Genomic DNA, 24207 nt, shown 5'->3' with positions numbered 1-24207 from the left:
TTGCAGAGGGCAGCGGGCTAGGGAGCTGCCTCGGGCTGTGGACGGCTGGGCAGGTGGCCAGAGCCTGAGCTGTGGCGGCCCCAGCCCGTGAGGCCTCGGGTGTCCCCCAGAGCGTTTGGAGGTCTATGTGTGGAAGTGGGTAAGAGAGTTTGAATCGATGCGGGAGGGGCATCTTGGCGTATTTTCATTCTTTTATCATAAACTGTTGCCTACATTTGCACAGGCGTCTGAGTGCCTCGTGTCCACAGCCAGGCTTCTGTAGCGTAAGGCCTGGGTTTATGGTCTCAAATGTAGAGAGGCCAGGCAGGTGGCATAAATGAACAGAACTGGGGTCTCTCTTTTAAACAAAAACATACATTAGATACATATCTTAATGTGTAGGAATAGTCCTCTCTTCCACAAAGAAATATGGTGCCTTCATTTTCTCCCAGACTTGTCTCTCTTTGTCCACCTTGCATTTTTGTCACTTTCGACAGACACAGGTATCAGAACAATTTCACTTTCTTCACTATTGTTCCGTCAGAGGAACCCTATGGCAAGGGACAGTCTCGGTATCAGAGTCGCGAGCCCGCTCACAGCAGCTCGCTGTCGCCCGTCGGGTTTTTCCAAAGGAGCTTGGGATCTAGAATGTCATGGGAAATCTCTTACTTTTAAAAAATGTTGGTAATTCATCAAAACATTAAAGGAAAAACCGAACTGTGATCCGAGAAGAGACGTACTTGGAAAACGGGAGATTGGAGCAGGGCATGCAGGTTGACCAGCAGCCCTGGGTCGGTGCTCACGTCCCGGCGTCTCCGACTGTGCTGTGTTCTGTACGGCTCTGGGAGGGCTGGGGAGGTCCAGCGCCGTGTGGGCGGGAATTCTGTTGTTCCTGGAACTCTTCTCTGTGCATAAATTAATTTCAAAATAGAAAGTTAGAGAAATGAGTCAAGCACAGAGGTCCGAGTCGGTGCGAGCCAGACCTCCTCGTGCCCCTGCCGGCGCCGGTTTGAGCCCGCGGGTCCCCCCAGGATTTCTTGGCCGCTGCCAGGTGTCATGCAGGACCTCGTGTGCACGGTACACAATCCTGAACCACCGGTGCTCTGTGCTGGAGGAAAGGTTTGAAAAGAGAGCATTGTGGTACAGCTATGAATTGCCTGACTTTTAAAACTGTCTTTCTGTTTTTTTAAACAGGTTTTACAAAAGAGGCAAACTATTCAACTTCTTCTAGATTTTTTCCAGTTTTTTCTATAAATCAAAACATCTCAAAATGGAGGCCTAAAACCCTTAAAAGGGACTTAGTCTAATCTCCGGGAGGTAGTTTTGTGCATGAATAAACAAATTCAATAGTGAACTGGAGTTTTGGTATCCAAAGAATGTTAATTTAAAAAACCTAGACCATATGAGTGAATCTAGTCATATGAGTTGTAACTATGAAGTGATGATAATCTTGATTTGAATCTGACTTGTGACATAAAGGAGAAGTGATTCTCGCTGGAACATACTGTTGATCCACGGGCTGCAGTGCAGGATAGAAAAAAGGAACTCGTGTTTGGTAGAGATCTAAAAATGAGTGGCAGTTATCTAGAACAAAGAGTAAATATCTCAGCCCTCTGCTAAATTAGAGAAATATGCAGGAGAGACCTCTGACGGGTGGGAGTCAAGAACTCCAACGTCAAGAACAAGATTTCCCAATACAACACATGGAGAGAGAGAATGACACGTGAGCGGGGTCGACTGGTGAAGAAATTATCTAACCATGTAGATGACCATCGATACGTTAGAAGTCCAAAAGTTAGTTTGTTCAAACGCGCTATTGTCTGTGAGAAGGATAGCAGTGGGAATCACGGCTGGGGGGAAATGAACAGACTTAGCAGAGAAGAGGTACACAGAGACAGGGATTGGCACCAGGAAGGTTTTTATAACAATGTGTAATGTTTTTGTCCAATGAAAAGCAAACCAAAGTGAGGCACGGTAACTTAGCTTTGAGGGAAATCATCACGGGTATGGAGATACATTTCTCATGCCATCTGGACGTAAAGCATTACAGTCTGCGTGGAAGCCCCAGCATGAGTGCACCAGGGGCCAGACCGCTGCTAGAAAACCCATACGGCTTGTTTGCTGGTCCTTGCTAATATGCTGGATGCAGACCCTATTTACTGGTAGCTAATCACAATTGAGACATCCTGAATCTTACGAAGGTCTCTGCTTGTCAAAAGGAGTAGATTGTGACAAAGTAAACTTATTATTATTTTTTGTTATGATAAATTCTGGTTCAAGGTATGCTGTCTGTAAAATTAGTTCTGACCAAAGACCAAATTTGTATGATTTGATTATCCAGCTTAGCCTACAAATTCAGCGCTCTGACTTTTGATTCTTTTAAAAAATCCATTATCAGATAGAAGACTTGGTATTGTCTCTCAGCAGCCTGAAGCTGAGCCCAAAAAGACCAACTAAGCGAATACATTCATCTTGATAATTTATTTGAAATAGAATGTTTAATTTGCTAGGTTCTAGTGGAATCACTATGACTCAGCAACCAAGCTTCTGATTATGGGAAGTAATTATTATTTAATAAATTTTGAAATAGGCCTTAAGATGCATCAACCAATTCTCTTCCTATTTCAGCTCATTTATAGGAAAATTCTAGTAGATTGTTTTGTTTTCCCTATTAAAATTATTATAGGAAGAAAAATTAATTTGAGCAAGGTTTGGGATGTGCTGTATTTCACTGCATCTAAGACATCATTGATTGTAAGACACACCATCACTTTAAATACTTTTGGGAAATAAAAATGCTGTTAATTAAAATATGATATGTTACAACTTGTAAGATACCTCTTGATAACAGATACGTGAAAGATGCATCCTAAAATCAGTGAAATAGGGTCGTGCATTCTTCTTTTGAGGTAGGTCTTATGCTTTTTCTTTTTTTCTGGCTACCAAATTTCATAATTAAAGGCAAAACAAACCCAGTTTGAGTTTCGTTTCTGTAGAGCACTTAGTGAGCATAGCTTTCCCCAGGCCAACAAGCTGGCTGCATAAGTCCCACGTTTCATCTGCAGGCTGGCTGAATGCTGCTGCACCGTGCCTGGGGGGGACAGGACGTGGCGTGGCCTCCGGTGACCCAAAGCGCTCTACGCTTTCACGAAGGGTTTTGATTTTCTTCATGAGGTGCTGTGTATCACCATGTTTACACTGTGTGTATAAAGATCATGCAAAGGTGCGGGTGTACGTAATTGTCCCTTAAAATGTGTCCGTGTAGAACGCAGACTCTCAGCATGCCAACACCCTAAACGTGCAGAGGAAGAGAAGGACGAGAGATGTCCCGGTGTGGGTGCTCCACCGAGGATTAAAAGTAACCCAAATCAAGAGCCGTGCACAAAACTACCTCCCCTGAGAAAGGCTAGTCCCTTTTCTTCCCTGTCCACTTCACTATGAACATTGTACAGAATAGCCTGTTCTTGTCCAATTTGCTGAAAAGCACCCCCGTGCTTGAGCTGAAATACGACCATTCGTGTGAACTCTATAGAATGTCCACCTACTCGGCGTTCCCTGCCGGCGTGCCCATCTCGGAGAGGAGTCTGGCCCGGGCGGGGTTCTACTACACTGGTGTGAACGACAAGGTCAAATGCTTCTGTTGTGGCCTGATGCTGGACAACTGGAGACCTGGAGACCATCCTGCTGAAAAGCACAAACAGCTCTATCCCAGCTGCGCCTTCATTCAGAATCTGAACTCAGCCCGCGTTTCGGGAGCCAGCTCTCCACCTCCTCCTCCTTGTTCAGTAACAAACTCCACACATCCACTGCCTCCCAGTTTGGAAAACACTGGATATTTCAGTGGGTCTTATTCCAGCTTCCCATCGAATCCCGTGAACTTCAGACCAAATCAGGAGTTTGCTCCCTGGAGGCCCAGCCCCTACGACGGTGCGGTGAAGACGGTGGAAGCCCGCTTACTCACTTTCCAGACGTGGCCCTTGACCTCTCCGCAGGCGCCGGAACTGGCCAGAGCCGGCTTCTACTATGTAGGACCTGGGGACAGAGTGGCCTGCTTCGCCTGCGGTGGGAAGCTGAGCAATTGGGAACCGAACGATAACGCTCTGTCAGAACACCTGAGACACTTCCCCGACTGCCCGTTCGTGGAAAGTCAGCTCCAGGATGTGCTGAGACCCACCGTGTCCAACGTGAGCATGCAGACCCACGTGGCCCGCCTGAGAACCTTCTGCAGCTGGCCCTCGCACGTTCCTGTGCGGCCCGAGCAGCTCGCCACGGCGGGCTTCTATTACACGGGTAAGAAACCCCATCTGGTCATCAGACAAACCGCCCCCATGCTTTACCTCACACGGTTGGAATGGGCACATTCTATGAATTCAGACGTTTTGGTCCAAAATTAATTTTAGGTCACAGCGACGACGTCAAATGCTTTTGCTGCGACGGCGGACTGCGGTGTTGGGAATCTGGAGACGACCCGTGGGTGGAGCACGCCAAGTGGTTTCCGAGGTAATTGCTGGGAAACTCTCTTTGCAAATGCTTCTTGTTTTTATGAGATGGGTTATACGTGTTTCCCTTAGAAGCAGCTCTCGCTTTACTCTTTGTTTCAAAAACGCACTTGTGAATAAATTTAGGACGGATTACTTAGAAAAAATAAACGGTTTTGGTAGAAGATAGAGGCTTAGGGTTTTTTCGTGTCTAACGAAGAATATATATCTGTTTTAAAAGAATATATGTTCATTATAAAACCCAAGCCACACATTGTAGAAAAGTACAGAGAAAAAAATGTAAGTGTCCAGAAATCTCACTATCTAAAGAAGACTAGCTGATGAATGGATAAAGAAGATGTGGTTCATATATACAATGGAATACTACTCAGCCATAAAAAAATGAAATCTTGCCATTTGCATCGACATGGATGGAGCCAGAGGGTATTATGCTAAGCAAAATAAATCAATCAGAGAAAGACTGTTATCGTATGACCTCACTCATGTGGAATTTAAGAAACAAAACAGAGGAGCATAGGGGAAGGGAGGGAAAAATAATAAGACAAAATCGGAGAGGGAAACAAACCATAAGAGACTCTTAATCATAGGAAACAAACAGGGCTGCTGGAGAGGAGGTGGGTGGTTGGGGTAACTGGGTGATGGGCATGAAGGAGGGCATGTGATGTGATGAGAACTAGGTGTTATATAAGACCGATGAATCACTGACCTCTACCTCTGAAACCAATAATACATTATATGTTAATTGAATTTAAATTTTTAAAACATGAAGTTATTTTAACATTTGAAAAAAAAATAAAGAGGACCTGTTAACATTTTAGTGAATATCCCTGCAGACATCTCTTCATGCATATGTACGTGTACAGATAAATGTATATAATATCACATGAATTAGATATTATATATACTGTTTTGAAACTTTTTTTCAGTCAATCTTATGTCTTGGACGTGTTTCCGTTCTTTCAACATTTAATTTAATTGATTGTCTATTGCTAGGCACTGTTCCAGTGGTTAAAATACTCAGTTGAACAAAACCAAGATCCTTGGTCTCATACGTTAATTTAATAGCGAGAGAGGCAGATAATTAATAAAAACTTAATAAATGAGTTATGTAGCATGTCGGAAGATGGTAGGTGTTATAGATAGAATGAAAAAACAGAGCAGAGTAAGAAGAATCAGAGGCAAGTCGTGATATTAAATAGGGTGGTTAGGTAAATAGAGACCCACCTCCTCTGTTTTCATCACTATAGAACATTTCATTGTCAATCCTTACACTTTTGATTATTCTGTGCTTATTTACACTCTTCTTTTTTTATTGAAATCAGGTGGCTTATGATGATACTTCTCATGGTCAAAACTTTTAGTGTTTTTAATGTTGCTTGCTAAGCTCAGTATCCTGACTTATTTTCCTTATATAAGTTTTAGTATAATACTCTATTTATAGCACCTTTACACGCCCCAAATGTTTTAGATTTCAAAAGTTACAAAGATAATGAAGAAAACTTTACCCAGATGTTTTTTGAACAGTGCTGCTAGCCTTCCACGGTGGTGATTTTGTGAATATATAAAAAGAAGGGTGAGTTTGCTTTGGTTGTGTGAGGGGTTCATTTTATGCTTGAGTTAGACCATGATGTGTGTTATCTAGGAATTGCCAAACTTGGGAGGATCTGACTTAATTAGAAAATGTGTTCACCTTCCTCATTATTTCTCTTGTCCCGCTTTGTATATTGTGAACTTTTAAACCTACAAACCTATGTGTGAGCAGTGTCGTTTATGAGCAAGCTGTCTACCTGTCTCCCTGGCTCTGTTCTCAGTGTTCAGAGTATCTGTAGCAGTCTTCGAACTTTTGAAGAGAGCAGCTGGGAGCTCCGAGTGGACACGGCCTTCCTTGGCCCCAGGAGGCTGGGAGCCTCATGACCCACGTAGCCCCAGCCGTGGCAAAGCGCGACGCGCAGCCTCCCTCGCTCACGGCATCTCGCCTTTACTGCAGGATGCCAGATGAGTGTCAAGGGGTTATATATATGTTTATGTTCACTCGAAATATTTAACAAGCTACACATAGTGGGATTAAAATAACAAACTTAATTTTGCTTACATTTTAGGTGTGAGTACTTGATACGCATCAAAGGACAAGAGTTCATCAGTCAAATTCAAGCCAGTTACCCTCATCTACTTGAACAGGTAGGGAAGGTTTTTTTTTTTAGATCATCGGTTAACAACAGATAAATTATTTTCTGATAATTACAGAGAGTCATACTTTAGTAAAAAGACAAGAGTTGCTTTAAAAATACATTCATTTTTTTAAAATACCCAACATGATCTTAGAACTATTCTTTGGATAAAAACAGATTCAGAATTAGAGATCTCCTGAAAAATAATGTTTAAGATATGGCTTTAAGTATTTCTATAATAAGGTTGCAATAAATTAAATTATTTGAGGACAAAATTTGGCTGGGATGGTAGCATTTAATAGTTTTACTATACAAATTTTTGTTTAAAAGACTTGAGAAAGAGAATTTTATTACTCCTTCTAATCTTCCTGGAAGGAGATTGCTGGGAAGGTGGCGGAGTAGGAGGATCATAGGCTCACCTTGCCTGTCCCATGGGTACAACTAGGTAACACCCACGTCAGTGTAAATAACCCAGAAAATGACCTGGAGACTGGCAGGGCCAACTCCACAACTAAATACAGAGAAGAGGCCACATCAACGAGGGTAGGAAGGGCAGAGACTCTGTGGGCAGCTAAGCAGACCATGGGCTGTCCACAGGAGGAGGGAGCCACAGGCTCAGAGGGGGAGAGAAACAGACCCCACACCAGGGAGCTCACACAGGGAACATGAATCCCCGTAACATTTGGCTGTGAAGACCAGAGGGGCTGAATTTTGTGAGTTCTTACAACCAGCAGGACTCAAAACTGGAATTTTAAAAATCGGCAGGCTCGGCTCAGGGACAGCCAGTGGGTGAGAGGAAACTGAGTCCCTGCCCTTAAAGACACAGCACAACAAACAGCCTGTGGAGATACGGTGTAAGAAGCGGCAGGTTGAAAAACACGTGGGGCAATGGGAGGCAGAGTTACTCACTAATCTCGAAGTTCACTGAGGGATGTCTGCAGGAGCAGGGGCGCTGGCAGGTGCCATTTCCCACCTCTGCCCCTCAGCATAAACACACGGCCACCTGTGGGAACCAGAGTGGTGCTGAGGCTCACTGCCTTTCTTGCTTAAACCGTGCCACCTACTCCAATGGCCTTCCTCAGTCCTGGTGCCGTGGGTCCCCTCCAGCCAGAAGATTGGCACAAACCTTGCTAACACCATATACTTAGTGGATCCACTCCATCCAATGCATTCTTGGCTGAGCGCATCCAAACCGGGGCTGCAAGCCTGGTAGTGCGTAAGGAGTCCCAACGGGGGCCAGCGCCGGTCCCACCGTGTCCTCAGCAGTGGGCTGGGAGCAGACAGCTGGGCTGCCTGCAGGCCCCGCCCACCAGTGAAAGCTTCTCAGCAACACAGAGAAAGTGCCCTGTGGTTCAGGGCTACTGCATCTCTGGTCTGACTCAACTCAAACCCACGGTGGCCCCAGATTGGCCCACAAACAACACAGGGACGAAACCCTGCCCACAACAGGCAAAGACAGCCTCTGCAGATGGCTGGAATGAAGGCAAAATCGGCTTAGCGACAACAGCAGGGCACACACAACACACACAGGAGATGCCCCTGAAGTGCCAGGTTCAGGGGAATGGGGGACACTGCATTGAGGGCACTCCAGGACCTCTTCTTCATAAGGCCACTACTTTCAAGAGCAGGAGACGTAGCTGACTTTCCTAACACAGAGAAACAGACACAGAGTTAGACACAATGAGGAGAGAGAGGAATATGTCCCAAATGAAAGAACAGGACAGGGGCACCTGGGTGGCTCAGTCGTTAGGTGTCCGCCTTTGGCTCAGGTCATGATACCAGGGTCCTGGGATCGAGCCCCGTATCGGGCTCCCTGCTCAGCGGGAAGTCTGCTTCTGCCTCTCCCACTCCCCCCTGCTTGTGTTCCCTCTCTCGCTGTGTCTCTCTCTGTCAGATAAATAAAACCTTAAAAAAAAAAAAAGAACAGGACAAAACGACAGCAAGAGACCTAAGAGAAACAGATACAAGTAACATGCCTGATGGAGGATTTAAAGCAATTAGCATAAGGATACTCCCTGGACTTGAGAAAAGACATGCGTGAGCCCTGTAACACAGAGATAAAGAATAACATAGCAGAGATAAATGAAATGAGAAACACTCTTGATGAAATGAACAGCAGGATGGAAGAAGCAAAGGAACGAATTAGTGATCTAGAACACAGAGTAAATGGAAAATTATCAAGCTGAGCAGGAGAGAAAAAAAATTATGCAAAATGAGAATAGACTTAGGAATTCAGTGACTCCATCAAGCATAACAATGTTCACATTATATGGATCCCCGTAGAAGAAAAGAGAGAAAAGAGGGCAGAAAATTTGTTAATTTATTACTTATATTAATATAATAAATTATTAATTTATTATTAATAGCTGAAAACTTCCTGAATCTGGGGAAGAAAACAGATATCCAGATCCAGGAAGCAGAGAGAGCCCCCAAGAAAAATCAACCCAAGGAGGTACACACCAAGATACACAGTAATTAAAATGGCAAAAAGTAGTGATAAAGAGAATCTTCAAAGTGAGGAGAAAAAAAAAGACAGTTATATAGAAGGGAGACCCCGTAAGTCTAGCAAAGGTTTTTCATCAGACACTTGGCAGGTCAGAAGGGAGTGGCAGGATATAGTCAAAGTGCTGAATGTGAAATAATCTTCCTGGAAGAGCAGATAGGAAGGTATATAATAGTTTGAGGGTCAAACACTTTTTAGCCATAGTCATTAGAACTGATAGAGGGTCCAACTTATCCCAAAGGATGAGACAGAAAATGTAAGATGTTGGGATGAAATGCAAACAATGATTGTCTCATAAATCACTGAGAAGGTGTAGCCCTTTTCTTGCCTTCAGGAATACAGATTCCATAAAGAATAGTTTATGGTGTAGAGAATAACTCTTGAATGTAAATGAAATATTGCTTTCGAGATAAAAAATCATTTTGCCTGTAAGCAAGTCAGTTTGTAATAAATTGAGTAAAATAGATCTCTTGACTCGTTTATATTGTAAGGGACAGGCTAAGACTTATACTTTAATTTATAAACTTTTTTCCCCTGTAGCTGTTATCTACTTCAGACAACACAGAAGATGAAAATGCTGAATCACCAAGTAAGTATAATGACAATAATTACTGCATTTAAATAGAACTGTTGGTCCTATGGAGATTGGAAGCTGATAATGGTTAATGTACATTTGTACGAAGCTCTATATGATGCACTCTCAAATGCATTAAGTGGGTATTTCTCAAACTTTAGTGTGCATCATAATTGCCTAAGGAACCAGATCTCTGGTCTCTACCTTAACCCTACTGTATTGAGCCATGGCGTCTAAGGGTGGGACTTGAGTATGTGTAGTTTTAATAGCCAGCATGCATCCCGTGTCTCCCTTGTTCTCAGACCTTGTGGGAACACAGGCACTCTGACATGAGATGGCTCACGTATTCTGTAAAATGTTATTCCCATTCCTCAACAGGGACCCTGAGGCTCAGAAAGGTTAAATGACCTGTCTTTTGTGGCTAAACCTAAAAGGTGATAGAGCCAGTATTTGAACAAACTGTTCTACTCCATTATGTAGTGTTTAATTCAGTTCAATAAATATCGTGTGTCTGCTACTCTGAGAAAAGACTACAGAACAGGGCAAACAGAACTCCTGCCCTCATGAGCAAACAGTCCAGGGGATACAGACAAGTACGCAGGTGGGAGGAAGGGCTATGGTCAGAGAAGTAAAGGGTGCTGTGCTGCGGGGGCACGGGAGGGGCCGTGCACCCCGACTTTGGAAGATGAGAGAGGCTTTCCAGAGGAAGTATTTGACTTAGCACAGAATCAAAGGGGACGGTAGGAGTTAACCAGGGGACAAAGGGAGAAAAAGAATATTTTAGGCAGAGAGAACAGTGCATGGAAGTCTTCGGTGACAAAAAAGAACGAGCACGTTTGCAGAACTGAACACAATTCTGTGTGGCCAGAGTGGGATTTGTGAACAGGCCCACGCTCAGAGTGATCAGCCCTGCAGGTGGAGTTTGACCCGAGAGCCGTTTGTGACTTCTGGGCTCTAGCATGGCATGTGAACGAGAAAGTGGCAGGTGATGAGACTGAAGAGGTGAGGGGGGCCCGGGTGGGTACCGTCTTGTGAGCCACAGCTGAGTGTGAGAACAATGGAACAATGGAATTGTTGCCGGGATTTCGGAAGGAGGGTGACATAGTTGGGTTTGTGTTTATGAAAAGCCACTCTGGTGGCATATTGCCGAGAAGGAACTAGACAGGAGAGGCGCCGTGGGAGGCCCCGCAGTGACGGGGTGAGTGAGGACAGTGGCATCTTTGAAAAATACGTGAAACATACTTGAGTTAGAAAGTTCATTTGTTCATTCATCCTGGGGAGAAAAGAATTCTTGGTGGACGGGGATCCCCGACATTCTGTTCCTTCCTCCCACCCATTGTTATGCCCGATAATGCAAATTTTGTATCGCAATACAATATTCCATATTCTTATTTTAGTGACTGAACATGTACATCGTGATTTTAAGTTTAACAAAGTTAATACAAAACAATGCCTATACGTTTTCTGGGCTTTATGTTTTTGAAACTGTAATAACTTTCAATTCAAAAGATATATAGATTCTCCCAACGTGTGTGAAATTCTTTATTTCATGTAGTTGTCCATTTTGGACCTGGAGAAAACCGTTCAGAAGACGCAGTCATGATGAACACCCCCGTGGTGAAGGCCGCCTTGGAGATGGGCTTCAGTAGAAGCCTGGTGAGGCAGACGGTGCAGAGTAAGATCCTGACCACTGGGGAGAATTACAGAACCGTTAACGATATTGTGTCTGATTTACTTCACGCGGAAGACGAAATAAAGGAAGAGGAGAAGGAAAGAGCAGCTGAGAACAGAGAATCAGGTACGTACCCATACTGACCGGTGTCTGTCTGTGTGTGGATGTGATGTCACGGTGAGGATGTGATGTCACCATGCGGGTGTGATGTCACCGTGCAGATGCGATGTCACTGTGTGGATGTGATGTCACCATGTGGATGTGATGTCACCATGCATTAGTCACAGAAAACCTACTTCTTGTCAGGGCGATCAGGTGTTATGTTCAGTGGTCTCAATTTGAATTCTGGAAATTTTTTACATTACAGTGTATTTGAATTGCTCGTTAGTCAATTGAAAATGTATGTGTTGAGTGAAAGCATGTTCTTAATTTATACTTTTACTCTGGGTCATGGACTGTGTATGTAATCATTCATGGCTTGTGATCCCACGCTCACTCCCTTCGCTGTAAGTCGGGGTGGGATCAGGGACAGTTATTTTAATATTAGCGTCCAGAGTGTCTCAGCCCAGTGACATTAATTATAGCATTAATAACACACATTAATGTGTGAATTATGATGAAGTTTCCCGCCTGCCCACACAGGAACTGAGCTCCCCTTCAGGGAGTCCTTCTGTTCTTGAGGGGAGGGCGAGGACACTGTTGCACATTCTCTCAAGACAAAGTAGCCACGTCCCTCCACACTAGCCGTGTCTGCCACTGTGTGGCCTCTGCTCTGTGGCCCTTCACAGAGACTGCCCCCCCCCAAGCATGTCCATTCCCACCTGGCCACTCTGAATGCTGTCCTCAGTCTGACCTAGACAGAAATGTTCACCCCTCCTTTGCCGCTCTTTGCCAAGCAGGGACCAGACCCATAAGTCTATTGAAAATAGACGGCAACTTTTCGCAAGCTCTTACTAGAGATTTAGGGATAATGGAAGAGCATTATATCACGGGTAGTAATTGACAGCTGTAGCTGTTTGGGCCCCTCTTGCTGCCCCTAAGCCCATCCTCATGAGTCTCTCTGTCTAGCTTCTGTTCGGGTTCATCTCTGTGTAGCTCTGGACATTTTACATAAATGACTAGGATAGTCCCAAGCATGTTTTCCCCTATGAGAGCTCACGCTCCCAAATACCCCCAAAGCTCAGAAAGGGAAAAGAGTTTGCCCCATCTTTGTCCAGCACGATCTGGAATCTCTTTCTGCCCAGGACGGTTGGCAGATTGTCCATTCCAGGCTTGAAGAAGCCTGCCCCTTAGGTGGATTTGTCTTCTGGCCACCCTGGGCAAACACGTCTGATCCTGTCTTTACCGAAGCATGAAGTGCTGAGTTCTGCAGACCACCAGCACAGCAACAACATGGCCCAAGCTTGTCTTTGCCCGTCCTTGCAGTGGTCTTCTCCGTCTTAGCTGTTGGTCATCATCTTTCAAAGAAGAGAACACCCACCTCCACAATTGTTCGTAGACCCCAGCTGTGACACATTTGTGCTTCTTTCAAAGAAAATCAACAGTCTGTAGAGATGACTGCAGTCAACAATATACAATAATTTGCATCATCAAAAATATCTTGTAGCATCTCTACTCCCTGTTACGTCTACACTGCCCAGCGCACACACTGCACGTACTCTGTGCTCCAGAAGTATTGTTTGAATGAGCGAATGAAAATATTTTCATTTAGGTTAGTGATGACTTTATAGTTTCCCAAGAACAGTGAGTAGGTAAGTAATTTCTTGACAGGTGTGTAAATAAAGAGACAATTTAGGGTATTATTTCCAGAGCAAAAGAATAATATGCTTCAAAGGTATATTCAAGTCTTTAGCTCTTACAAGCCAGAATACAGTCTGTGACTTTGAAATGAGTCTTTTTTCCTCAACCACTAGCAATACAATTTTAGAAATCTTGGGACACCTGGGTGGCTCAGTCAGTGAAGTGTCTGCCTTTGGCTCAGGTCGTGATCTCAAGGTCCTGGGATCGAATCCTGCCTCGGGCTCCCTGCTCAGTGGGGAGCCTGCTTCTCCCTCTTCCTCTGCCCCTCCCCCTGCTTGTGCTCGCTCGCTCTCTCTCTGACCAATAAACACATAAAATCTTAAAAAAAAAGAAATCTTAAGAATTTCAGAGAACTTACTACATTAGTCTAAGTTAAATGTAATTAGAAAAATAAATCTTAGGGACATGTGGGTACCTCAGTCAGTTGAGCATCTGACTATTGATTTCAGCTCAGGTCATGATCTCAGGGTCGTGAGATCCAGCCCCACAGCATCCGGCAGTCTGCTTGTCCCTCTGCCCCTCCTGCTCCCCACCCCCCGTTCTCTCTCTCTCATCTCTCTCTAATAAATAAATAAATAAACCTTTTTAAAAAAAGAAAAAGAAATCTTAGATAGAAAAAGGCCCTGGTCCTTTTCCCAGTTATTCCCAGAGCTCGTTATCTTCAAAATGGGTATCTCTGGCCTTGACTTTTTTACTAAGCACTATTTTTTGTTAAATGGTTCTGGTTTATGTCCTACTGCTCGACAGAGTCAGTGTTTCTAAAATCTAACAGTCCTCTCCCCCCAAATAACTTTTTTAGACAGCCCAACTTCCATCATTAGTTATTTTGTAGAAAGAGCCTTATGGATCATAGTAAAATTGTGTACTAATGAATAAACTTAGATTCACAAGTCATATTCCAAGGAGATAATAAAATTGCAGAATTTCAAAATATAAAATATTTTATCGATAGAGACAAAATCTGGATCTCAGCGGAGAATACAATGATCCTATACACAGGAAGGTATCATCGACAAGTAAGATTTAATCTTTAAAATGCTGCTGGTGCCTTTCCCCACTTGCTATAAAAGATTTGGGTAATGGCAATGTCATATCTAATTTGGGGAAATAATTAAAACTTTATCCTAAAATCGAATTTCAAAGAAATTGTACAGGTGAATGATAATTTAAGAAATAAACGTTCTGTCATTTTAATCTCTTGATTCTATCTTTCCCCAAGTTGACTAGATTGAATTGGAATTTTAATTTTCTTAGGTTCTAAGTTGGATTTGGTTAAAGGCTGAGCAGCTGTGCGGAATGTGCGGAATGTGCGGGAACGCAGACTGACGCCAGACCGCCTCCGTCTACTTTTCTCGTGTGTCCTGCAGTGTGTTGCTCTCTGTCTCTCCTCTGCTAAGGGGGGGACACCAGTGCCTTCCGCGGTGGCCGCCGGGAACATGGAATGAAGGGACACATGACGGAGAGTGCCCATCCTGACGCCGGGCCGCGGGGACCCCCCAACCTAGCGGTCACCTGCGGTGCAAACAGATCGTGACTTCTTCAGTCATGTGTCCCTGTGAGCAGAGGTGGAACGTGTTTGTGTTTGTTTTCTTGTTTTATAAAGACGACATAGCATTGATCCGGAAGAACAGAATGGTGCTTTTCCAGCATTTGACTTATGTGCTCCCGATCCTGGATAGTCTGCTAACTGCCGGAGTGATTAGTGAGCAAGAACACAGTGTGATTAAGCAGAAGGCACAGACGTCTCTGCGAGCAAGAGAGCTGATTGATACTGTGTTAGTAAAGGGCAGCTTTGCGGTCACCATATTTAAAAACTCTCTACAAGAAACGGACCCCGTGTTATACAAGCGTTTCTTTGGTGAGTGCTGCACAATTACTTTGGGGAACTTTCTAGGTCAGTTGGAAATACGCTCTTAGCGTGACGAGCACCGGGTGATGTATGGAAGTGTCGAATCACAATTCCATACACCTGAAACTAATATTACACTGTGTGTTAGCTCACCGGAACTTAAAATTCAATTCGGTTCAATAAAAAAAAAAGAAAATATGCTCTTATCAATGCTTTGGGATTACTGGAAATAATTCAATCTAATTAACAAACTGTTGCACAAAAAGATGAAAGATTCTTGTTGCATTGACATTATGACAGTTATTGATAGCATTTGGCGAGAGTCTAAGCTGTTAGTTTAAAAATATATATTTTGTGACTAAATATTAACCTTACTTGTTATTAATAATGCTTTTTGTGTTTCTCCCTTAGTGCAACAGGACATAAAGTATATCCCCCCGGAAAATGTCTCAGGTAACATAGTAGTAATGATTTAAACCAGTAGAAATCATGGGTTTTATTTTCTTGGCTTTTGGAGAAGCAGCAACAGGTGCCTTCATTAAAAATTCCTTTCTCTTGGTAGATTTACCAGTGGAAGAGCAGTTGAGGAGGCTGCAGGAAGAGAGGACGTGTAAAGTGTGCATGGACAAAGAAGTTTCCATAGTGTTCATTCCGTGTGGCCACCTGGTCGTGTGCAGAGACTGCGCCCCGTCTCTACGAAGATGTCCGATCTGCAGGGGCCCAGTCAAGGGCACAGTGCGGACGTTTCTTTCATGAGGAAGATCCCAAACTTTGCCTACACTTTAAAATTAATGAATTAAATGTATTGTAATTTTGACTACTATGCTGGTTGGTTTCCTTAAGATATTTATCTACTTGCAACTCAAAACTGATATAAACATATATCCAAACGTTGTGAGCCGTGTGTACCTAAGAGAGAGTGAGAACGATAGGCTTTTGTTCATGTGAACAAAGAGCACTACAGGGACAATACTAAATCAGAATTTCCGCACTACTGAACTCGTAAGTGAATGAAGCTTTCAGAATTTTAAATACTTTGGAGTCGTATTAAGAAACAGGAGCACGGATTATCTGCCTTTCTTGATCCAAATCCTGTATGTAGAAGGTCTTGATATTTGTTGAATGACTTTTTGGGGACTTGGTGGTTTTGTAAAGAATTCTGTGATGAACATTTTAATAAAGCCATAAAATTACTCTTGTTCTTAAACTCTTTATTTCTGTGTCCGTTTGCTCCCTCCCAGGCTGCCTCCAACCTCCTTAAGACCCCATGGGTGTTGAGCTATATTTAGATCCCTTTCTCGAAGATGCTGCTTCATTCACACCGTAGATCCCAAGGGGGGATCACACCTGGCTTTCATCAGCAGGGTTTTGTGGGATGTCTGAGTCGAGATCAGCAAGCTTGCTTGTTCGTTCAGGAAGTCTCATGCCTGCCCTACCCATCGGGAAACGTTCCGTGCTTTGTTCTCACCACTTTGCTCTGAAATCTGGGACTCAGTCTACCTGTTAGCAGCCTGGGCTGGAACCAACAGCCCGTTCTGGTGAATAAATTTATTCCATACTGTCAGGGCAGCAAAAATTTTCCTTGTTTGCATTACTTTTTGGTATTCAGCATGCCCGATTAATAATTCTCTATCCTTGGTTTCCTGTAGACCTACTGGGGCTTTAAAACCGGAAGTAACACTGGAATAGGGAATATTGCCTGGGGACGAACAAAGGCCAAGCCCCTAAAGCAGTTCTAGATATCTGCTGGAGTCCTGCAGAGAAAGGTTGGGAACCCAGCAAGGACGAGAAGGGCCATCTGTCGGCACAGGGAGACCTACTCCTTTGCGGTGCGGCTGATTTTGCCTCTCTGTAAAAAGGATACATACTAACAGCTTCCTCCTGGGGCACCCGGCTAAATTGTTTGCAACACTGCTTTGTTGTTTAGGCCCTTTGTAACCTAACATTGTTATAGGATAAATATTTCGAAAGTACATTCCCTTTTGCAACATTCTTTTTTTTTTTTTTTTTAAATCTGGTCCTTACGGCACGGCACGTAATATTTGAATTTTGCCATCTTCACTGTGAAACTCTTGTTCATTGCTCATTTTGGTGATTCATAGCCAACATAGCCAACTTATTATTCAAATGTTTTTTTATCCCGCTAAGTGTTAGTTAACTTGAAATTCTGTTTTGGAAAAAATAATTCGCTGTAGATAATAATGGTAGCTCAGTGTGCTGATGGTCAGGCACCATTTTGAAGTGCTTGACCTGCATTAATTCATTTAATGCTCTCCAGCCTTATCCTCTCTGTCCCGATCCAACCTGGTCTTCAGTCCCCTGAATTAGGTAGATGGTTTAAACCTCAATATACAATATATAATAAGTGTTACAATTCAGAACGTTGCGCTGAGCTTAATTTCATACTTGGGTCATGCTCATGACACGTCACTCTTGTCACTTCCTGAGAGTTACTGTTGCTGGTGGCTGCTGGTCCCTGATGGTCACAGTTGATGTCCTGCAACTGTCTTCCCCCCTCCTGAGGTCTCACGTGTCCTCGTAGACCACGTGGGTATTTACTAAGTAATTCCAGGCAAAACCATCAGACGGAATGTTGAAGGGATTCACTCTTTTATTTTTTTTTAAGATTTTATTTATTTGAGCGAGAGAGAGAGTGCAAGTGAGAGGCAGAGGGAGAAGCAGACTCCCTGCCGAGCAAGGAGCCCGATGCGGGACTCGATCCCAGGACCCTGGGATCCTGACCTGAGCCGAAGGCAGACGCTTAACCATCTGAGCCACCCAGGCGCCCCCATTTCATGAACCCTTTAATGAAGCCAATTACATCTTCAAATTTACTTGGCTGAATTTTGTTTCTTAACAGTAGACACTCGTATGCAAAAGAAACACATGGAAAAGCATTGTTCAATGTATTCATAAGAACTTTTTCAGTGATTTATCAGTCAGTGGGTATTAAAAGTGTTGAACTATAGTAGGAGCACCTGGGTGACTCATTTAAGCATCCGACTCTTGATTTTGGCTCAGTTCTGGATCTTAGGGTCCTGGGATCGAGCCCCATGTCAGGCTCTGGGCTCAGCATGGAGTCTGTTGGACATTCTCTCTCTCCCTCTCCCTCTGTCCCTCCTCCCATGCTCTCTTTCTCTAAAGTAAATAAATCTTTAAAAAGTGTCAAACTATAATGTGGTTAACCTCAAAATATTTTGAGAGGTCTTCATACTTGAAAATATTGGGAATTCTGGTGGAAAATAGATTTGTGTGGTCTGATAAGGTAGTCCCTAGCCAAGCTACTGAGCACTTAAAATGTACCTTCCTCTGAATTGAGATGTATGGTAACTATAAAATATACAATAAATGTCAAAGACCTAACACAGAGGAATGTAAAATATCTCAATAAGTTATATAGATTGCATATTGAAATAATATTTCAGATACGTTGGCTTGTATCAATATTAAAAATAATTTCACTTGTTTCTTTTTACCCAAAATGGTTACTAGAAATTTAAAATTACTTACATAAATGACATTACATTTCTATTGGATGGCCCTGGTCTAGATAAATATAATTGTTCTTAATTGTATCACTTTGAGACATTAGAGACCCATCAGAGTGTATACAAAGATAATATGCACTATAAAATATTATTCTCTCTAGGAAGCTACTCTGCCGCCATCCACACCCCCCTCCTGCATTAAATTTTTCTCGTGTTCCCTTATTGTCCCTGTGCTTGACTTTATGATGACTTTATTGGTCTCTTCTGCTAGCCCATGAGCTCGTGGGCAAGGACAGTTTTAGAATTTATGTCCACAGTATATATTCTATAAATATTTCTTAAATGAGTTAAATAATTTGCCCAAGACCATATTGGTGTAGTTTTGGAACGTTGGTGAGGTCTGGAGCCGACAGCCAAGAAAGAATTCTTGAGACGTCTTTGGTGCAAAAAGGTGGTTTTACTAAAGCCCGGGGACGGGACCTGCGGGCAGCAAGGAGACTGTGAGGGCAACTGATTATCTACTTCGGAGTCGGGGGAAGTAAAGGCAAGGGAAGATCCAGAAGGATTTTCAAATGCTAGAGAAGACTCTCAGGATGCCAGAGGCCTTGCTGTTGTCAGGCTAAGGCTGTTTTTCCCTCTAGCGAGGCATTAACATTATGATTGGGAGTTCCTGGAGGAAGGTTATGCTTTGCCGGCCTCAAGTACTTGTCAGTGGGCTGCACGTTATGGGGACATTTCGTTTTATCTACATTTCCTTCTGCCTTTGTTCCCCACATCAACAGAACTCAAGGAAAAGCAGCAGAGTTTAAGCCTAAAGTTAATACATTGTGACAAGCAGCATATATTGCAAAGATTAGCATGATTTTAAGCCGTCATCTTTTAAAACATCCATGGTTTCAGTATTTGTGTAATCTTGATTACCTTGGGCATGGGGAGAACTCAGCTCTCCAAGTCCTGTAAAGTTTTGTTTATTTATTGCACATTTTCGAGGTTTTCCAGTAATCCTGTGGCCGCAGCCGTCCAGAGCCCCTCACATGATTGCTGTCTGATACAGCCCTCCCTGCACCTGCAGCAGCGGTTTGGATCCTGGGAATCTTTTATCTTTGCCTCCTTTGTCAGGAAATACAGAAGGAGCAAGGTCCCCTTTGCCTCGCATTTGCCCACACGTGACTGGCTTTTCCTTAGGACTGTGATTCCTTCTGTGAGAAGTTCAAGGAGGATGTGGGGGCTGATCGGCCGCAGGTGGCAGCCTCGCCAACTTGAGCGTGATCTTCGTGGTGTCTGAGGCGCCCCCACAGCAGGAGACCCTCCAGAAGCCGCGCTGGGGGACCCCCGCTGGAGGGGCTGCGCTCCAGGGAGCTCCAGGCGACAGGGGCGGAGAGGACGCTCACGTCTGGGCGATGCAGCCGGGCCGCTGGCGGGGGTCTGGGCCGGGAGCTGGGCGGCCGAGCGCGGGGGCTTTCACAGCCTCGGGGGCGTCCTTAACCAGCGGGGGCTGTGTGCGCGGCGCCCAGGCTCCAAGTGGCTCGAAATGTGGTTACTGGGCATGTATTTAAAGCAATCAGACGTCTAAAACTTTGAGTTTGGCACAGGCAGGCTTTTGAGCGAATGGTCCCAGCCTCCCGTGAAGAAGTCAACGAACGGTATGAGGCCAATATACGGGCCCCCCTTTAACCCAGAAATAGAACACCCTTATCATCCTAACTTTTAGCACGTTGCCTTTTGAAATGAGAGCTGCTGAGATTTTAATTCATATTAAAGGATTAAAGTTTACTTATTAAGTTTTTAAATATTTCTGTAATTTAGAAAATTTGACTTCGATACAGACAACACAATTTTAAAGCTGTCATGAACATTCAGTTTCTCCACAAGATAGCTCTAGAAATCTCCTCTGCAGTCATCTTGGTCACGTCCTCATGTGTAAAATGAGCTCATTAAATCAAGTGGGTTTTCAGATTCGTTGTAGTTCCAAAACCCTAATGAAAAGCTTTTATATCAAAACAAAGTCTTAAGACAGAAATATAAAATGATTTTTAAAAAATGGATGGAAAGATAATGCTCAGAATGCTTGTAAGTAACCAAACGTTGGAGGAAGGAGCCGTGATAGGGCCCAGATGTCCTGGTTGTTAATGTTCTGGGTTCTGTTTACTCCTTTTAATGAACTACTTCAAGAATTCAGGAAAGTATGCATTTCTTCTGTGTACTCAGCGGTACCAGAAATGTGCCACCCCAAAATGTGTCTCTTTGGTAGGTGGATTATTTCGAGCTGAAGGCCATAGAGAACCATCACAGGCAGGAAAAGCTCTAAAAACAGGGCGCAAGTTTTTCTTTCCCAAAAGGAAATTTATATTTACAAAGTAAATTTCTATTTGTAGAGATGTCTCTCCCTGAAGTATCAGGAAGAGAACTCAACTCGTAACAATGCAGAAGGCATGGACTTCAATCTACAAAACATGCGTTCCTAAAGAACTCCTGTTTACCATATTTCTCCGGCCATTTTCCTCTGCCTTTCCTCTCTCACCCAGAATCCCCAAATCTCATTTCCTTTGTTGGGATTTAATCCCAAGTTCTAACGGCCTCTGCGGGTTAGTCATCACGGAGGGCTCTCTTCTGTACATGTGTGATGCACATTTTAATAAACTTCTGTTTTTCTCTTGTTACTATATCTTTGTCCCGGCTAACTTACAGGACCCAGCTGGGGCACCTTCCCTACAGTACGGACTGACCTATGCGAGAAAAAATAGTTTTCCCTCTACCCTTCTGAGTTCTTGACCGAGAGTTTAACAAGAGCAAACGAGACAAGTTTAGCGTGTAGTTTACCCTTACATGGGAGAGATGAGTTAACTCCTGACGGGGCCTGAGCCACAGCTAAAGACAAAAGGAAAAGGTGCGGGGAGGCCAGTTCTGGGGAGGTTAGCAGGAAAAGCTCAGTAAACTCGGGGGAGGTTTGTTATACAGATTTAAGTCAGTGTGTTCTCCATCCTGTCTAGGCCCTGGGGCCCCATCTTCTGCCTGCCTTCCCCCATCTTAGCAAGAGTCCTGCTAAGGCTGCTTAGTGAGAATGTCCCCACCCTTGATATCTGACCACATTCCTTATCCCCCTTAGTTGACCATGAGCCCTTGGCCTGCTTCAGCAAGAATCCCCCTGCCCTCGATGACTCCGCTAAGTGATTTTGTGCCCACTGAACCCCTCATTCTGCTGGTTGGCTATTAGTCCTCAGCTCCTTTGCTGTATCCAGAGGCCAGCCTGCTCCGTCACCCTGTTGCAATGCATTTTTGCAACTGTCCCGAATAAAGTCTTCCCTCCCTGTCGACATTTCAGCAAGTGTCAGAATATTTTTTTCTTTAGCAATACCACAGAGTCAATCCTGACCTTCTTGTATACTTAATTTTTAAACATAAAATATTACATATGCAATTGATGCATATGAAAAGATGTTCAATCTCATTCATAATAGAGCAATAAAAGAACTACACTGAAATACTATTTATCTAACAGACTGGCAAAAACCTGAAAGTCTGACAGCATACTCCCCTGGTGAAGCTGTGTAGAAAAAAGGAACCCACTTACACTGCTTGCTGGATTGCAAAATGCTAACACTCCTATGGAGGGCGAGGGGTATTTGGCTATGGCTGGCAAAATGACATATGAATTTACCATTTGACCTAATAGTCCAATTTCTGGGAATATATCTTAAAATAAGATGTATGTCCATGATGATTCATTACAGTGCTATGTGTAATAGCAAAAGATTGGAAACCACCCAGATGTTCATCAGTAAGGAGTATTTGAATACATTATGATACTAGCTGAATATATTATAGTACTTTTACACATTGGAGTATTGGGCAGAAATGAGGACTCTCTCTATGACCGTATTGAGTGATCTCCAGAATTTACTATTAAGTGAAAAAAGGAGGAAAAAAGCATGCTACTCTTTATCTAAGAAAAAGGGATATATGGATAAATACATGATTAACAGCACATTAAAAATGAAAAAAAAAATGAGGGCGCCTGGGTGGCTCAGTTGGTTAAGTGACTGCCTTCGGCTCAGGTCATGATCCTGGAGTCCCTGGATCGAGTCCCGCATCGGGCTCCCTGCTCAGCAAGGAGCCTGCTTCTCCCTCTGACCCTCCCCCCTCTCATGTGCTCTCCCTCTCTCATTCTCTCTGTCTCAAATAAATAAATAAAAATCTTAAAAAAAAAAAAAGAAAAAAAAATGAACCATAAAAACAATGTTGAAATTATTACCAATGCAGCAGGAAGGGAGTAGAATGGAGATTTTTCAGTGTGAAGGAAGGGAGGGATATATGATCAATGAGGTTAAATAAAACCTTGAATTCCTGAGTTGGAATTCAAGGTGAGGTTCATGGTGCATTTTATTATGAAAACAAATTAAAGAAAAACTCAAAACAAGACCATATTACCCAGCTCTTCATGAAACAGGTTATAAAAACATTACAATTCAAGAAGAATCAGCACCACAAACATTCAGATTTATGGTCTTTAAATACCATATCCCACTAAATGAATCAGGGCACTTTGAGTAAATGCTTATTACAGGTATGAGATAAGCCATGTACAAAACCAGCCTGGCAAGCAAAGACTACTAGGGCCATGTCAAAAGGATGCAGAAGCCAATGTGAATGTGCTCTATTGGCCTAAGATAACCCCTGAGGACTGAAGAGTAGACTTTTGCTCACCCTAAAATATGTCTCTTTGACATAAGAATTATGTTGAGCTGGTTATTTTTTTAAAAGGTTTTATCTATTTATTTGAGAGAGAGAGAAAGAGAGCACAAGTGAGGTGAAGGGCAGAGGGAGAAGCAGGCTCCCAGCTGAGCAGGGAGCCCAATGCGGGACTCAATCCCCGGACTCCAGGATCATGACCTGAGCCGAAGGCAGTCGCTTAACCAACTGAGCCACCCAGGCGCCCTTGAGTTGGTTATTTTTAACACACAGCAGACACAGGATAAACTCTGAAAACCGAGTAGAAGTTGCCTTTTTGTAAGAGATGTTTCTGTATATAAGGGAAATCCCCATTTGTAAAAGTGTCTTCTTGGCTGTACCAGGAAGAAGGGGATGACCAAACCTCTAGACATTCGTATCAGTGGAGAAGGCAAGGACTTACATTGCATAGCAGCTTTACCCTTGTTTACTGTGATTTTCTGGTAACTTCCCATAACCGACTCCCCACCCCCAACGTCTTTTGTCTTTGGCTGGAGATGGAGTTTAAGGCCATGGCTTGGGCCGTTTCGCGGAGTTACTCAGTGTTCTGATCTCTCCCATAGTGTACATGAGGCATCCATGTTATAAACTTGGGTTTGCTTTCCTCCCGTTCATCATTTTACTACAGGGGTGTCTCAGCCAAGAGCCCAGAGGGTAGAGGAAAAATTACGTTTTGTAGCCTGCGGCACCAGTAATGACAGGAGCTGCGCGAAATAGGATTCATATGATAGCTGCTCACTTTCAGGGCTTTTATCCACGAATTTCTTTAAATAGTTTTTTAATAGGTCACAGTCTAATTTTATTTTCCTTTGGAATAACTGTTTGTTTAGCACTACTTGCTGACCAGTTAATCCTTTTCTCACTAACATGTAACGCCGATGGCGTATCGAGTTCGTATACATAGTATGTAAGTAGGTCTTCTTTTCTGGGCTCTTAATCTTGTTGCT

At 43.5% G+C, this 24207-nt stretch overlaps 1 protein-coding gene across 8 annotated transcripts in view; it reads left to right on the top strand.

Moving 5' to 3' along the window:
• Positions 1–16238, top strand: part of BIRC3 (baculoviral IAP repeat containing 3) — a 54616-nt gene extending 38378 nt beyond the window's left edge. For 6 of the 8 annotated variants that reach the window (XM_078059083.1, XM_078059081.1, XM_078059084.1 and 3 more), the window contains 8 exons: positions 1174–4269; positions 4380–4479; positions 6578–6656; positions 9690–9738; positions 11279–11521; positions 14799–15053; positions 15456–15497; positions 15607–16238. In XM_078059083.1, the coding sequence (XP_077915209.1) occupies positions 3417–4269; positions 4380–4479; positions 6578–6656; positions 9690–9738; positions 11279–11521; positions 14799–15053; positions 15456–15497; positions 15607–15800 (1815 nt within the window). In that variant the 5' untranslated portion in view covers positions 1174–3416 and the 3' untranslated portion in view covers positions 15801–16238. Of the gene's footprint in view, positions 1–1173; positions 4270–4379; positions 4480–6577; positions 6657–9689; positions 9739–11278; positions 11522–14798; positions 15054–15455; positions 15498–15606 lie in introns of those variants that run through there. The other 2 variants (XM_078059082.1, XM_078059087.1) reach the window with 2 other exon arrangements.
• Positions 16239–24207: the final 7969 nt, after the last annotated feature.

The sequence above is a fragment of the Halichoerus grypus genome, chromosome 11 (assembly GCF_964656455.1).
Source record: "Halichoerus grypus chromosome 11, mHalGry1.hap1.1, whole genome shotgun sequence".
Taxonomy (NCBI): Eukaryota; Metazoa; Chordata; class Mammalia; order Carnivora; family Phocidae; genus Halichoerus; species Halichoerus grypus.
Note: the sequence above shows the minus strand (reverse complement) of the source record. Positions and strands in the feature narration are given on the sequence as shown.